We start from the raw sequence: 17,405 nt of genomic DNA on the forward strand, positions 1-17,405 counted from the left end.
AACCGGACATGTAAAGATTCAGTAAATATAAAATTTTAATCATTACAGTGTTAAAGAAAAACTAACTAAGACGATAGCGATACTATATAACGAAGTCTAACTGAACATTTTAATTATAATTGATTAAAAATATTAAACAAGAAGCTTAAAACATAACAAGTGTGACAGGTACGATGAACGATTTAAACTATAAGTGGCGAAGATTTATTCTAATAGTGCTAAATTACGAAGCTACAAGATGGCAAGATTGAGCATAGACGCTAAATATTCTACGTGGCCGGAAACTTACTACCTAGTGGCGAGATTATTGTGAGCATAGAATTATAATTCTGTTAGGCTAATTTAAAAAATACTACATTATTTGTGTTTGAAAATGGGTGGATTGATTGTAGAAGCATACCTTACATTGCGTTTCAAAAATATGCCTAGGTGCATCAATTAATCGATCCTTAAAGAATAATACGAAGATAGCTAAAATGTGTTTTCTCAATGACGGATATAAGAATATTTAATTTCCCAGTTTTCTCAAATCTAGCTTAAACACAAAAAACGTTAGAATAAAACAAATATTTTCTTGTATTGTTGTCGAAATTCTTGTTTATTTTATCAGAAAACAAATAATTTTGGGCGGACGCGACTTCAGCCAAGAATTAAGAAAGATCTTTTTTCTTCATTGCAATGTAAGGAAGCTTTACGAATTTTGGCAATAAAGCTGCACTGAGTAGCAGCAAATCAATATTTTAGCTTTTAGAATTTTCTATATATATTTTTTTTTATTAAAGATGGATTCAAAGATATGTACGTGTCCTGTAAACTTTACTACGGACTAATTAGGAAATTGGCAAATGCTGGATCCGTTAATAAGTATGTCTCTATCATCTATTTAAACAGTTGTGGAAAATTTTAAATTGATTTTAAATTTTGACCGTATTTCATCAACTTTTTGGCCGCTTGTTGCGTTGTTATCACGGCACGGTTTATTTACGGTACGGTACATTAATTATATTAGGGAATTAATTAGCTTGTATGCGGATTATATGTGTCAGACAAAAATATGCCAACTCATAATAAGGTTAGGTTAGTTACGTAGTTATTGATGGAATCGGACACTGACATAAATTTAGTCGTGTAAAAACGCAGCACGCTGAGGGAAGTGCAGTACAAACAAGTGACTGTCTTGTTTCGATGATCTAATCAACACTGACAACCGTTCTTACGAGATGAAATCATCGTTAGAGTTGGATGGGAGTATGTTGTTAGTCTCCGTAGTTTATGGTCTTTAATACAAGACAAGAATGTCATACGATAATTCTGTATCATACCGTAAAAAAACTGCCGTGAACAAAAAGCTTTAATCTATAACATTATAAAAACTATTCGGTTACTTCAATTGAAATTGGCTTGGATTTTTTAGGATTATCAATCGGAATATTTATTTTAAAAGTTCTCTACCTTCTATGAAATCGAAAATGGCTACTAAATTTTATAAACTATTATACAAACGATCTGTCCCTATCAATATTAGCCTATCGCATTGAGCGCAGACATCTGCTATTAAATAGAAGGACACAGAGAAAACTGACGCGATTACTTCGGTCCGACTGACCGATATCCCCAATTTATCCTTGAATTATTTAGTTAACGGAATTAGCAAATAATTACACGTTATTTACCCAAATATGAATAGGTATCTTTTAAGACAAAAAGGATCTAATCAACCAGCACTGGTCTTTGTCACTCCTTATGGTTAGTAATCTCATAATCCTCTGACAAAACCGTCTAAATTCATTACACTCGATATTTACAACCAAATTTAAAAAAATCTAATTAATTTTTTATCGTAATAGAAATTTTCCTAATTAAATTAATTTAGATTTATTTTTTAAACAAATTTAGAAAAATATATATTATGAAATAAACATAAGTCAATATCGTAAAACCTTGTATCAAACTATCTAAATATTTCGTATTGTGTAAATGTTATAACGTAAAATTTTCGTATGTATATAACGTTACACGGATCGGCAGATAAAAACCATTTATAAAATAAATTAATTAGTAATAAAGAAACGGGATCTCGTTTTACTTTTATGGAATGTGAATTATCTCATCGGCTGGACTCAAAGATTTGTCACCCCGAATTGTATTCATAGTACATTTTACCCTCCACACGTTACCATAAAAATCCTAAAAGACGACGACTCTCGTATTAAGTCACGAAGCCCACGAAGAGGTCCGGTCCGAGTCAGCAGTCGAGCCGTCCGGTCACGACACACGAGTGCTTACAAGAGCAGCGCGGAGTGGTCGCGGTGCAGGCGGCGGCGCGCGCGCAGCGGCGCGGTGGCGAGCACGTCGGACGGCGCGGGCGGCCCCGCCTGACGCACGCCCTTCTCCTGGTAGTATATTTGCGCCTTGCCGCACGACGCGCCCAGTACCACACTGTCTTCGCTCCTGAAGCGACAAAAAATATTTCGATGAGATACGTGAGAGCTAATTGAAATAAAATGAGTTCATTTGGAAAGTACACTGATGACCAAAATGAGTTTCAGTGAGCTTTACCGTAAAATGAATTCGGTTAAATCCGGTCGTTCCTCAAATTCGTTGTGTATGAAACCCATGGTTGCGATATCGAGCGCGGCCCAGGGTCCGCCTTTCTTTACCGTGCCCCAGTCGGGGTCCAGTACGAGGTAGCTGTAGTCCGAAGTGTCTGTTTCTGTTGCCAACGGTTCCATGCACTTTTGTTCGATTGGACCTAATGCGTTTAATGATGTCTCCCACTGAAATATAGAAATAGTATTGAATATTATAGTTATCTTTAGATAACAGACATTGTTTCAATGTTTCGTACTCAGGATTTTACTAACTATAAAAAGCCTGAGATTCGTTTCAAGCGGCTATTACAGTTTTTGGAAATAAAGGAATTGGATTATAATTAAATAAAAATAATTTATAAAAAAATTAAACCGATTCCAAAATTAGAAACAGCTGGTGACCTAAAAATAAAAAAATATCGTTTAGGAATTTTCCGTAAGTCCTAAAAATATTTTTATTTTTAGTTCACTAGCTGTTTCTAATTTTGATATACAAATGACATATCATGGTTCGATGACTGCCAAAGGTATTGGTTGATGACAGCTTTTTTCGAGAAGAAGATGAAGGTAAGCCTTTTGTAGAAAAGATGAAAAATAGAGAATACTTAGGCAGTGACAATATTTTAAAAGAAAGGTTTAGAAAGTTTTGTGAAATAAGACTTGGCCATATCCAGCGAGATTTGTGAAGTCCTTAATGTTTTATTTTGAACTTTATTTACTATATCAGTTTCCTGTTTTAAATAAAAAATAAGACGTTACAAATACAATGAATGAAATGTAATAAATGTTTTGAATTAATAATAAACGAATGCATAAGTGCTTTAAAATAATGCCAGCATATAGTTATATTTAGAACCTTTGTTTAAATATTTGAAACCTATATTGAAAACAAATAAATAAATTGAGAAAATCCTTATTTGAAGTGGTTAACATGTATTGTCATCGGAAGAATGTAACATTTTTTATACGAGAAAAGTTTATGTAAGGTAAAATAGATAAATAAATACTTCCGATCAAAACGTTTTAGCCGCGCTATATCTGTACTGCGAGATTACTCGTAGAAAATAGCAATGTGTATAGGTATTTGAGTGTGGCACGCGACGACGAGTGATACGTCCTCCCATCGTGAGCGCTCGAGTCGGCGCGGAATATCAATTTTGGTGTTTGGTTTAAATGTCGATAGGTAATTATGGAAAAAATAAATAAATTACAATTAATCGACATTTTTTTCCGTTAACAAAGACTTAAAATTTATAATTGCATAAGTAAATATATTTTAGAAATAACATAAAGTTTGAAGCTCAACTGCAGAGACATGCGCATGATATTTTATTATATTTTTTAATGAATTTACTATTAACAAACAAACATTTATTTTGTTGAGAGCGAGGCTCTGGATAGTATCTAGAAATTATATCAAATTATAATTATAAATGCTAAGGTGTACTAAAATAGTACTATCATAGATAATATATTATATATATTTCGTATAATCAGCCATACTTCGTATGCATTATTAAATTATAGTTATTTACATGTTATAACATATAAAGCAAAACTTATTCATGTTATACTACTTTACCAAAGAATTAATAGTATCAGCATCATTTGCCGCTTCCATGTCGAGCAATGCTAGCAACGCCATATTGTGCAAGCCGCTTACAAAAAGAGCGCATTTGACAGCATTCTCACTATATGACGGTAACAATTCTATGTCACAATCTGATTCTGCATCCGATTCGTCACTGTCGTCTTGACGATGTTCTTTTGTTCTGCAGAGAAAATATTTATGGTTATATTATTCGTGTAATCAATGTTGTACGTTACCAAATTCTTAAGGTATATTTAAGATAAAAAAAGAAATGTTTCCGGAAATTCTATGTGTTACGATGTCTTATAGTATTTTTAACGCGTTGAAATTCTATTCAAAATCTACTACTAAAACAGAGTATACTAAAATTTGCACAGCAATTGTGTAATAGTGTAATTTGCTTTGATCTTGTGAAATTTATTTATATGTATTATGCATCTCACCTCCCAGAAAATGTTACTTGTTTTTCTAAAGCTGGAGTAATAAATTCTCTTAATTCTAAAGGTGTCATAACTCTACTACTGTATCCACTGGATTTGTCCGAAAATGCTAAATGGCTTAATTTTTCCATAAGAGGCGTCAACTGAACACCGGATAATTTCTTCTTTAAATTTATCGCATCGGAATCCGAACCAGGTTGCGTATCTGTATTTTCTGATAAGGATTTTAAGGGCAATGAAAGAGACTTTCGTTTTGATTGATCTGATTGTAATGTTTTTGTTGACTCTTTGGCAACTTTTTTAGGCGTTCGCTGCGGTGATTTCATTAGTTCTGAGTCGAAATCTTTAAATTTGTCCAGTTCACACAGTTTCAAATTGAAGTTGAACATATTTTCATCTTTCGACTTTTGTTTGATTCCTGAATAATACTGTTCAAGATATTGGTTAAAAAGAGATTCTGATATTGCGACACCATCATTCCTAAATACTGGAAAGAGAGGATCGTTAATGGTCATTGTATTTTGACACTTGTGTTCCGGCGACGGGCTAGAAGTATCGTCTATTTTGGAATTTTTTAGTTTAAATTTAGAAGACGTTCTAGAGGAAAGCTTCTTAAATGTCTCTTGCAGGTCTGTGACACTTGCGAGTCTACGTATGGGCTCTGGTTTATTGATGAAATGTTCGCCTATGTAATTCGTGTCCAAAACTGCTTTAGTATCACGTTTTTCGTCTCCAACGACGCTCGTGCAATTATCTACGTTTTTAAGGACATCTGGTTCGAGATTTGAATTATCTTCGTTATCAGGATTTTGACAAATGGATAGCATGTTGCCGTGCAACCGTTTATATTCGACCATAGGTGTTGAACAGACACTGGTTTGGCCCGTAAATACTTTTTCGTCTTCTTTCGCATCTTCATCTAATGATTTCTGCGTTTTAAAACTCAAGGACAATTTGTTCGGTCGTGGTCTCGGCTTATTTGTGAAAGGTACAACGTCAGGCATACTAGGTTTTCTTTCTACACCAGTATTTTCTTCCTTGTTTGGAGGTGATATCATTGACTGGTCTTCTTCGGGAACGGCAGTAAAGAGTAATGATTTGTCTCTTTTCATACCCGATGTAGCATAGTCACGCGCCTTATCACGATCTGCTTCTTGTGTCTAAAATATATGTATTTTTATTTCCTATTCATACAATATTATTAATTTTGCGACTGACATTATTCAATATTTAACTTAATCTCATAATTTAATTAATTACCTTTTTATATTTTGCTATAACTTCTTCTCCCTTTTGGAAGAACTCCTGCAATTTATCAGTTTGGGATTTTAGATTATTGTAAGTTTTTTTCCCCACATAGACAACTAATAATTGAGCACCCAATGGCAAAGGTATCTGTGTTTCCAGGCTCTCAGCTGGAGATTTTATTCGATAAGGGTCTACTACAGTTAAATATGACGTCAAACTCGGTGGTAGTTGCGTCGAAATTATTCTGAAAACGTAAAAATACTTTTATTAAATAAGTTCAAATATTTTGTAATTAATGACGACAATCCCACTTTTAATTAAAAGAAACCTTACTTGTTATTGTAAAGTATGACACCTCCTAATACTCCTTTACTGCGTCGACAATGTTCTAGTATTTGCATTGATTCCATATAAATAGACGTGGCACTCTAGAACAAGAAAATATATATATTTGTAGCTGTACTTGATCAAGATCAAGTCTTCCTAATCTATTTCGGCCACGTATGCTATTTACTACATTGATTTATAATATATAATAATATTATAATTACAAGGGAGACTATGCCAATGGAGGATATTGGACTTGTATAATGCACCCATGCATGTGCGCAAATACAAGTGCACTCTTTATTTCTCACCCTCATAATCCATGTGACGGCATCCCGACACAAACTTTTACATTATTCTTTAGTTTTCCAACTAAACATTTCGTAGAAACCAGTTACAGTCGGTTGCCGTTTGGCGGTAGAATGTATTATTAGGGGGTGATAATACATAACTAACCTAACCTACCCAGACGGGCTTGAATAAAGCCATACAACTATGTTTATTTGTTCCTTGTACCAATGTTGTGAGGTTTACGTTTTCTCACAGAATTTTTAACATCCATAAAATTACAGAATGTATTTTCTAAGGCCCTCTTCTAAAGTTTAAAAATCGTTTGTTACGGCCACGTTAAATAAAAGGATGAGATCGTATGGCATTTGATACAATGCAAAACCGATTTCTGGATATTGAAATCAAAATAGATATGTATTTTATGTTGATCTTAAAACACGTCTAGCTAGTTAAGTCATACTAGTTTTAGTAGCCGTAAATGAAATGTCCATACCATTTACTACTCGCTGTAGAGTTCATTAAACCCTTAGTAGTGGGTCTCCCGCGAAACTTCACGTTTATTCAAAATATTTTTTAGTAATTACGGACCCTATAACAGGTTTTGTTTTGATTTCATTTCATCGTAAACTGCAAGTCACTCATCTACATTTGGCCCCAAAATGATGAAACCTTATTTAAATGAAATTTTTAATATCAAATAGTATACAATAGTTCAGCTAGAATTTGAGTTTGTCGATAACGATTTACTCTAATTTTTTTCGTAATACCGACGTTCTCGAAAATTATTTCATTTAAAGTAACTGTATTGAAATATATAATTAAGTTTTCATATCATAAGTTCATAATCGTGGTTAGTATATGTCGGGTAACCGATACAAGTTGGTAATGTAATCCTTAATCCTATTTTACGTGACGATCGATACGTCCTACAAACTTATCAATGTTTTCGTACTTGTTTTCGAAAATGTCACTCAATTGTTTTAATTGAAAAATAAATAATTGTAAGTACTAAATAATATGACCGCTATTACATACATATATTTCGGTACATCTTCGTTTAATCAACACCGATAAGGATATTCAATGCAAATAAACACTTTAATGGTCTGTTTATATTTGATATTATGCCTATTGAATAAATTGAAAATAACAAACTAGGATATAGCAAAGTAGTCCCGAGATATGGCTAATTTCAAACATGTTGATGCTTCCCTAAAATCTATCAGATAAACCTTTCTCGCTTATTAAACTATTATACAATACATATATATTTCCGTTCATTTTACCACTTAGGAAAAGTCATTGTGCTGTTAGACATTTAGATATTTGTAAGGCTTTCTATATTCATGTAGGTTTTCACTAGGTATCATGTGTAAAAAAAACCAAGTTGTTAATTCAAATCCTATTAAAACATGCTCGTTTATGTAAATTAAGAATAATATACATTATGATATAAATTTTTCTTTACCTTCGGAAGACTCAGCATTGGCACTCGTTGGAATATATGACAACCGAATTGGAGCACTGGAAGGTATGTCTCAAAGATTTGGTAGAGTTTCTCAGCCAGTCTCTTTTGATCCTCCATACTAGCCGCTAGAGCTTGAAGGTCGCCATGGTATACTTTGATCATAGATGTCAGGAGACTCGCTCGGTTCTTAAGCACCCAGTCGGGGATGTTTCGATCACTACCTATTGCCTAAAGACAATACCAGTCAATTTTGAAGTACAACAATTAAACTGTTTCGTTAAATTCGACCTTGCGAACATAAATATTTTAAATACCAAACATTTATTAATATCAACACAAATAAATTACAGCAAAGTAGTCTATATACTATATAAAAACAGGATTAATAGTTTAAACAACAAGCATGAATCATATGTGATACACATGACAGGGAAAGGTTTGAACATTGTATTTATAGACCATGCCTGCAGAGTTAAGTTCTTCCCACAAAAGAATCTATAATAACATTTCACGGGATTGTATATTTAACACTTGATAAAATTTATTCTATTTACTTCACTTGACGGGGACGTGTTCGTGTGTCTGCATTAATTGTCTGAATGCTGTATTTTATACATTTACGAAAGTGAAAAAAAAATACACAACAATTTTATTATACGCAATTCTTGTTTAAATATTTTTATAGATGTTTAAATATCAAATAGATGTTACTTACCAAAATATATCTGCCGTATTCCCTGATAATAAATTTACCACTCTGCAACGTGATGGCCATTGGTTGTGAGAAGAGGGATTTGATGCAGTGCGCAGCACCAACGACCTGTACAAACGTTTATCATATAGAAAATTATATTTTAATTTAAACTGTCTAAAGTCATAATTTTGCTATTTGCTTGATTATTTATAATCTATAACATTGTGGAGCCGAGATGGTCCAGAAGTTAGAACGCGTGCATTTTAACCGATTATTGCGGATTCTAACCCAGACAAGCACCATTGAATTCAATATATTTAATTTTCATGTGCTTAATTTGTATTTATAATTAATCTCGTGCTCGGCGGTGAAAGAAACACCGCGAGGAAACCGACATGTGTATCCACCAATCCGCATTGGAGCAGCGTGGTGAATAAGCTCCGAACCTTCTTCTCAAAGGGAACAAAATCTGTTCTTATTTACGGCCTTATTTTAAGTGTAATGATATAATTACAATATGTATTTGAAATATATTTCATATTCAGACATATTTCATATATCATGTTTCCTAGTTGCGGTTAACGTTCCGATTTGGAACCTGAGCAATCGAATTTCAATTAAATTTAAATCGAAATTTAAAGATCTTTTGGGGCGAGTTAGGTCAGTTAGTTAGGAACGAGTTACGCCCTTTTATTCTCTGGTTATGATTAGTCTCTTTCTCAATCTACTTTGATAAACCATTAAATTAATTACTTTTAATTAGTAATTTTAATGACCATCAGGACTAATACCTAATACACTACTGGATTATATTTAGTATATAGTAAGTATCAGTTTAAATTATAATAAGTTTTACTTATAGATTGAAACCTAACACGATGTAAATATTTGGTTTTGGTGTCGGCAGAAAAAAATGTTTTGGTCAGTCGCTATTAAATTACTTGCTTTCATGAAATATTTATTATTTATTAAGCCTTGAAGTGAATACAAATGTATGTTTCACCAACGCCTCCTTAATATGTGACCTACGTTTTATGATGAAGCAGATCAAAATAAAACTAAAATTACACAGCGTTGAATTCAGCTCTAACGTACGTATTATGCAGACGAGGTCTACCTGAATAGGCACGCTTTAGGTTGTATTCAAATACGAACTGAAAACTTTGCGGGAGGCAACCCCTCGCTGTTTACATAATTAAATTTTTCTGTATGCCACGTCGGTACATGGTAAAGTATATAAAATATTTGAAATAATGAATAGGTTAAAACATTTTGTATATAAACGGTACACATATAGGAAAAAAAAGACCAGAATGTAAATTAAGTAATACTGTTTTTTTTTAATAAAAATAATTCTACTTATAATGCTTTGGGAAGCCACACAACGGTGGAAACCATTCTTCCGCTCTTCATAAGTCTACTCAGTTGGTTAGTCGTTAAATGTTTTCTAGTGTACTAAACTGTTATTCGCGAGGACGAAATATTAAAACACCCGAATGTTTGTGAGAAAAAATCATATTATCAAGCTAAAAAATATGTCTCACAAATAATTCAACGTCATTTGTATTTTCCTGAGCGCAGTTATACAGTTCCACTAGTGTTTTGCCGTCATTAGCAGCATTAGCAGCCCGTAAATATCCCACTGCTGGGATAAAGGCCTCCTCTCCCTTTGAGGAGAAGGTTTTGGAGCATATTCCACCACGCTGCTCCAATGCGGGTTGGCGGAATACACATGTGGCAGAATTTCGTTGAAATTAGACACATGCAGGTTTCCTCACGATGTTTTCCTTCACCGCCGAGCACGAGATGAATTATAAACACAAATTAAGCACATGAAAATTTAAAGATCTTTAATGCCGTCTCCGTTACTTAAATTAGCAAAGTTTTGTATACGTTTGAACATGCATTTTGACGCGTATTTTATGTATAACGCATCTGATTGACCATTTATTATCTAGAGTTAATATGAATATATAATATAAAAATAAATATTCATAGGTTTTATTTAATCTAGCTCAATCAATCATCGATTCATAATTTTGATATAAATTTTATATTTTCATAAATATAGTAGCGTCTTATTTATACTCAGCACGAATCTCCTATTTTTCGTTTATATATTTTTTTAATTGCTGGCGGCCTCGCTTCGTATCAACTTTAAAAGTGAAGTGGTACTTTTCACTTTAAAATAGTAGATTATTATTTTTTTTGGCATTTTTTTGTTCGAGCACTACGTTAATCCCACAAATATACTCTTGAAACTTTGCAATTACAAATTTTATAACTGAGCATATGACTGTATTAAGTGATAGATACATTTACACCTATTTTTGTTGAAAGAACAAAAATTCTTAATAACTCTTAAAATCAGCTTTTGACATGTTTAACAATAAACCATATATATATATATATATAATAAGAAGATATTCAGATGATAAAGAATTAGTAGAATTTTAGTGTCGTTTTATTTGTAAATATTTGTTTAATTGGATTGTTTATAAGTGAATTTCATTGACGAAATTGTATATTATAATGCCATTATTATTAGAGGCCAAACCATTTCTTTGAGTTATAGTTACTAATAGAAGTTTCGATAGTACTTAAATGATATCTAATCAAGTGCTTAACAAATTATTACACTATGTTTAGTGAGCGGAATAATCTTTAGACTGTAACAAGGTCGAGTCTGGACGTCAATTGTTTCGTTAACAATATAATAATGTCCCATCGAAATAATTTCTAATAACGACATAATCATTTTTTAATTACTGTCAGATTGTCGAAACGCATCGCTATCATTTTAATTAAATTTAAGTTCAGTTTAAACACGAAAAAAATCAATGTCATACCGCAATTTTACGAACATTTATCCTAAAAGAGATTTCATTCAGAGATACAAAAACTAAACTCATCCTATGTTTGTAAAATAAATTCGTATAAAAAATGAAGTAAATTAAAATACAAATTAACAAGAATCCAGTCTCGAACGTTGTTTTGCTAGAATGTCGGAATTCACTTTATTTCGTAAAATGTCGTCGTTTGCATATTTTTTTTCCGAAACTATAATATCTTCTATCTAACCGGTCTTTAAATATGCGTTGTGGTAATTCTTAATGTTATAGACGTATTAGGAATCAATTATTTTTGTTTACCTCGTTTGTCTATTGGCTAGGTTATAGACTACATTGACTTATCGGAGTTTTCAGTGTAAAAATTCTTAGTAGCAGCTCGAAGTTTTGAATTTGATAGAGTTTACACTCTCGAGTTTCAGGAAGTACATATAACTAACGACACTCCGGTCTTGACGGAATGTGAACATGAACATGCTAATTATGCACTATAAAACATACACTTCTCCCTAGTCCCTGAACAATGCCATAGGCCTTTATGACCAAAACCAGTTAGAAAGATATCTTCGTTATCATATTAGAATCTATAACGAAATTACCGTCTGAAACTTTGTATTTTATTTTATAATTCAGCATAAGATTGTGATAAGCGATAAGCAATTTTGCACACCTTTTTTTATTGAAAGAATAACAAAATAAATATTATCAGTTTTTAGCATGTTTTACAATAAAGAAAAAAAAAAAAAAGAATCACGTTGTTTTCTATAATTGATTAACTTGGTAGTATGCAATTGACAAACCTGTCCAGCGAGGGCTAAACGCTGAGTGTCTGACACCCATCCGGGATGGAAGTAAAGTACAGCTTCAGCAGGGTCATCTTCCTCAGCCATGCAGCACTGTGTGTCGTACACAAACACTATCATCATTTCCCTACAAACAAAAAGAAAGCATTATAGACAGAGATGCAATACAATTATGATCCTTATATGTTTAAATTATTGATGAGGATATTTGACAGCTTTTAATTTTGACAATAGTAGAAGTAATTTGATAGTTTAGCATAGGAGAAAAAATTGGTCTTAAATTCAGCACTCAATGTAAATATATTACTAATAAAAAGGTTTATCAACTGTATATTTATCCAATAATATCTGTTAACATGTGTAAATTTTTTGATGTTTTCCTTTAGTGTTGTAAAATGATATGATACCTACATACATGTTGACGAAATATGTAATATCATGTATTACATTTTATGTAAATTTTTTTTATCTTCCACTAAATCGTCTCTAGATCTCAATCAAAAACTTAGTATTCAGTTTTGTAATGTGAAGTTGGCTGCAGAATATTAACTTGAATTCGAGCAAATATTTTTTGCAGTACTTTAATTTAATATCATAATAGGATTATTTTATCAATTTTTTTTAAAAATAGTACACCTTATAGATATGAACTAATTTATATATTATTAATGTCACAATATTCCAATACATTGTGTATTATTTATTTTATATAAATAACATCAAACAATAGCAAACTTAAAAAATATATCTTGTGAGTTTTAAAACCCTAACAGAGATTCTACCTTTAGTGTGTAGTGTTCCATTATTAACTATATTGACGAAAAGATATGACTTCTATTGAAATTGTACAAGACTATACAAAAAAAACACAAGTTTTGTGTTATAATATGAACCCATACTTTCCATAATAATAGTAATAATTAAATTATTCTTAATCATATTTTTTCATAAAATAATTAGTGTAAATGTCATTATCAGATTAATATGAATTGTGTTTTCTCTACACAATAACAACTGGTCATATCTAATATGTAAATATGTAAAAAGGAAAGTCTCTGAACTGTTATCTTAGTCATAAATTTAATATGAGTTCACTGTTAATGTAAACGTTAATTATAAATAATGTTATGTTTTATTTAATTATATCTGACGAAATTATATATACTGGGGAAAACTGTGAAATAAACGTAAAAATTGCGTAAAAACTAAAGAGGAATGTTATTTATATCCTTTTTTTTATATATTGTACGATTTTAAAATATTCGATTTAATATCAATAATTTAAGATTTCACGAGGTGAAGTCAAGCTTCAATAGAGCAGAAATTGTTCGAAAGTCCATTCGTCGGTAATGATCGATGTAATGAAATTAAATACATCATACATACTTTGCCATCTTGGTAGGTGTTCTCGACGTTCCTTATAAAATACAAAGTTTATTTATTATTGAGCATGTCACTCAGTGCGATTTTTGACGAAAACAAATCGATTACAGTGCGCGAATTATATTCATATTAAATGCGGTCTTCGAAGACACTAAATACACGACCGTCACAATTCACATACATAGCCCGTCACAGAGTAAAAATTTGATTATTATTTTATATTTGACCACCAGTGTTGTAAGCTATTTGATACTTTTCCCTTAAAAATCATTGCTATTGTATCGAAAACAAATAGTGATTTTTCTGAGAAATAAGTAAAAGAAAATAATACCAAATCAAATAACGTAAAAAGTATTTGACATTTTAATTATATTACCGGAACTAAAGTAAAAAAGTATTTAACAAACGTCTACGTGACATATAAAAGCAATATTTTTTTATTCTATATAATTATTTTCTCTTCCTCATGTCATCTATAATATTTAAGCAAAATAATGTCTGTCTTACTAACTCAAAAACTTATTTTAAAACTCTCAATAAAGCTATTGACGTTGAAATCTGTGGAAAAAACCTATCTGTGGTAACTTTGGTGGTTGATGACATCGACGTTTGACAATCACATATGTTAAAGTTGCTATATAATAATAATAGTGGAACAATTTTAAATACTATAATTCTTTAAATAATTAAAAATATAAATCTTATATTTACATTTTCGGAAAATAAATATATTTTTGATCACATTAACACATGTGATATTTTTCGAATTGTTGCTAATTATTCACATTATAGTATGCAAGATGACGTGGAGATGGCAGCACCAGTTAATGTATATCTTATGAATAATACTATATAAAATAAACAGTAATTATACATAATAGATGGCTCTACTAAACATAAATGTTGAAATGTTAATTTATGCTTGTTATTTGTTAATTAGTCCATGAATTATTGTATTTAATTTTAATTAAATGACTTTATTTATATGAATTTAATTGTATTGAATGTTTTATTGCGGTTATTATTTCGTTATGTATTAGAATTTTATTTATATTATTTTTTGCAATCATACTACAAATTATTTGTTGACTTATAAGAATATCTTTTTTTCTGAAATTGTATAATATTTTTATGCCAATAAAAGGAATATATTTTTTGGAATTTCAATAAATTAAAATATTCATTCGGATGTCCGGTTCCGCTGTTGTTTCTGATGTGCCGATCGTGACACGAAGACAGAATTTTAATTAATATTCTTATACTAAATAGCAACCGTCTGCTGGAAAGCGATTCCTTGAATATACTTTTTAAATTAAGTACCGAATATGTGCATAGAATATCAATAATATATAGGTTTATATATATATATGTATATTTTTTTTTTTTTTTTTTTTCTCCCTAAATTAAGTTATCAAATTTGGTTATTGCAAAAATCTTAGAATAATTACAATTAAATAAATGGAATATTTTTCTGATATTCTAATTATCCGGTTCAGTAAATAATTAAATTTTCATAACTTATCATTTGATTAATAAAAGTCAAATTTCAATCGCCTAGTCGCTAGATAATTAAAAATATCTTCGCACAATATTAGTTTTTATCTCTCTCCAATATATGAAACAAGTTTTTTTCTGATTGGCTAATAATTTAATATTATAGAATATTTCGAAATAGATTGAAAAAATAGGTTCCACAAATAAAGAAATATCTCGTTGCGTGTTTTATTGAATATGTCAAGGAATATTTTCTAATATAATTATGAAGTCTCTACTGCCTGATATAACAAGAGCCCCTTAGTTGTATTTTTCAAGCTAGTCGCTAGGTCACATCAACTATCTGTGGATTATGACTTGTATATGCGAGAACATCCTTTCATTTATCTAAAACTGAGATATCACTCACTGTGCGAATGTGATCTTGGCGAAGGTTTTGCGTCCCATATTCTTTGCAGCAGTTCCGAACTCATTTATCTAAAATAATCCGTCCCCTTTTAGCACATAAATCCACTGAATTTAATAGTTATGACGCTTACTTACTTTACTTGTTATTTATCTTTTAAATCTATAAAATGTTTTCATAAAAACATTAAAATATATAATTGTTATTAAATAATGTTTTTAAAATAACAGGTTCCTATATCGGTTCGACTACATCATATTCGCAAATATTGTACGTAATCAACACATTAAACATAAAAAACATGTACTTTGATAAACGACATTGGTTTTGAGGTAGCTATAGATTTATAGACGCTTATTTCCACATTCCATTAAATTTAACGAGGAAAAAAAAATCCTTCGACATACACATGTTAAATTATATTATAAATAATACGTGTTCCTCAATAAATATAGGATTTGCGTATGAAATATGCATTTTTTTTTGTTTATAAATAATGGAGCTTTTTTGCTAATACAGAGTGTTTTTTATCAATATTTTTGTACTGAATTTATTATTATACAAATTGAATATCGCTTCTATGACTAGTATAGGTAGCGTGGAAAACTTTAAACTTTATTTAAAAATATTTTAGAATACCTTAAGACCTTACTCGGACCTAAATTCCTCCAAGCAGGGCGTGGTGAGCGTACCAACATTCTCAGATTATCTGTTTTTTGTACACTAGTTCGTAGTTTAGTCTAGTAACTCAGAGCAGTGTATTTAAACTATAACCACAAATGTTTGAGTCTGGTTTTAATTCTATTTCAATTTATCATAGTAATTATATTCTTTTTTATTATCACAAAATGGAAATAACAATTAAATTGTGATTATTTTTATGATACTTATAATGTTGAAGTATGTTATTTAAAACGTGAAAATGAAGTTCCATTTAACACTGAAAGTATTTGTGTTTTTTAATTGTTCAAGCTCGAGATTATTTTAAATATAAAACGACCAATAACTCAGAGATGCTTGTCGGGCTTTGCACGTCTACCACTACGACAACTACGGTAGTCGTGAAGACCAGTGTATATGCTGATATTTTATTTGACCAGGGGATATCCCGTAAGATATTAAGAGAAGCGGGCTATCTGGGATGGTGACCTACGGTCTTGGTCACCTAGACTATTTTATTTAGCAACATTTTGTAGTAAAGATCGTTAAATTTATTTTTAACTTATAATTATTTTTAAAGTCCATTATTCATGTAGACAAAAAATATATTTTTGATAAATATTTAATATAATAACATAAACATAGTAGTAAAATCATCAGTATTAAATGTTTTTGTAGTAGTTGTAGTATACTATGCTGTATGTTTCCCGAAAATAAAATAAAAAGGAAATGTTACATATAAGAAAAAAAAAACGTGTCGTATATTTTTATAGTGAATAAAATGAAAAGATATGAAATGTGATTGAATATTAACATAAGTATAAATAGTTTTATATAATAATATTGCTTTAGATTCCACATTCACCATAAAATTTCGAACAATTTTTCTGTTATCACATTTATTAAGGTTCGCAATAAAACTGCGACAAAATTCCACAATAAATTGCTTCAAAGCTATTTAAATTATTACCTTATGTGCTTGGAATTTAATAAAAGACTGTTGAAAGCATAGAATAGTACTTTTGTCCTTCAATCCCTTAATATGCGATAGGCGCCATTTTTACGCCTTTCTTGTCTGTGGTAGAAATCTGGTACATGAATCGAGAATTTCAAATAAACGCAGAGTACAGCTTTAATGATCTCTCAAATTAGGATTTAAA

At 30.8% G+C, this 17,405-nt stretch overlaps 1 protein-coding gene across 2 annotated transcripts; it reads right to left on the reverse strand.

Moving 5' to 3' along the window:
• Positions 1-1,422: 1,422 nt before the first annotated feature.
• LOC125068116 lies at positions 1,423-13,868 on the reverse strand. 2 transcript variants are annotated; one of them, XM_047677131.1, is made up of 11 exons: positions 13,689-13,868; positions 12,300-12,429; positions 8,672-8,776; positions 7,957-8,184; positions 6,204-6,298; positions 5,883-6,114; positions 4,626-5,782; positions 4,174-4,363; positions 2,560-2,777; positions 2,273-2,451; positions 1,423-2,223 (listed from the first exon to the last, which is right to left on the reverse strand). In XM_047677131.1, exons 1-10 carry the CDS (start codon positions 13,694-13,696, stop codon positions 2,283-2,285), a joined length of 2,532 nt encoding a protein of 843 aa, XP_047533087.1. In that variant the 5' UTR covers positions 13,697-13,868; the 3' UTR covers positions 1,423-2,223; positions 2,273-2,282. The 2 variants fall into 2 exon arrangements, with proteins under 2 accessions (XP_047533087.1, XP_047533086.1); XM_047677130.1 differs by having other exon boundaries at positions 1,423-2,451.
• Positions 13,869-17,405: the final 3,537 nt, after the last annotated feature.

The sequence above is a fragment of the Vanessa atalanta genome, chromosome 13 (genome assembly GCF_905147765.1).
Source record: "Vanessa atalanta chromosome 13, ilVanAtal1.2, whole genome shotgun sequence".
Lineage (NCBI taxonomy): Eukaryota > Metazoa > Arthropoda > Insecta > Lepidoptera > Nymphalidae > Vanessa > Vanessa atalanta.

Excerpts from the sequence above, each read along its gene's own strand:
- LOC125068116 (XM_047677131.1), bottom strand. Across the intron at positions 6,299-7,956 it reads CAATGCTGAGTCTTCCGAAG|AGTGCCACGTCTATTTATAT; the intron begins GTAAAGAAAAAT and ends TTCTTGTTCTAG. Across the intron at positions 4,364-4,625 it reads CAAGTAACATTTTCTGGGAG|AACAAAAGAACATCGTCAAG; the intron begins GTGAGATGCATA and ends TTTTCTCTGCAG.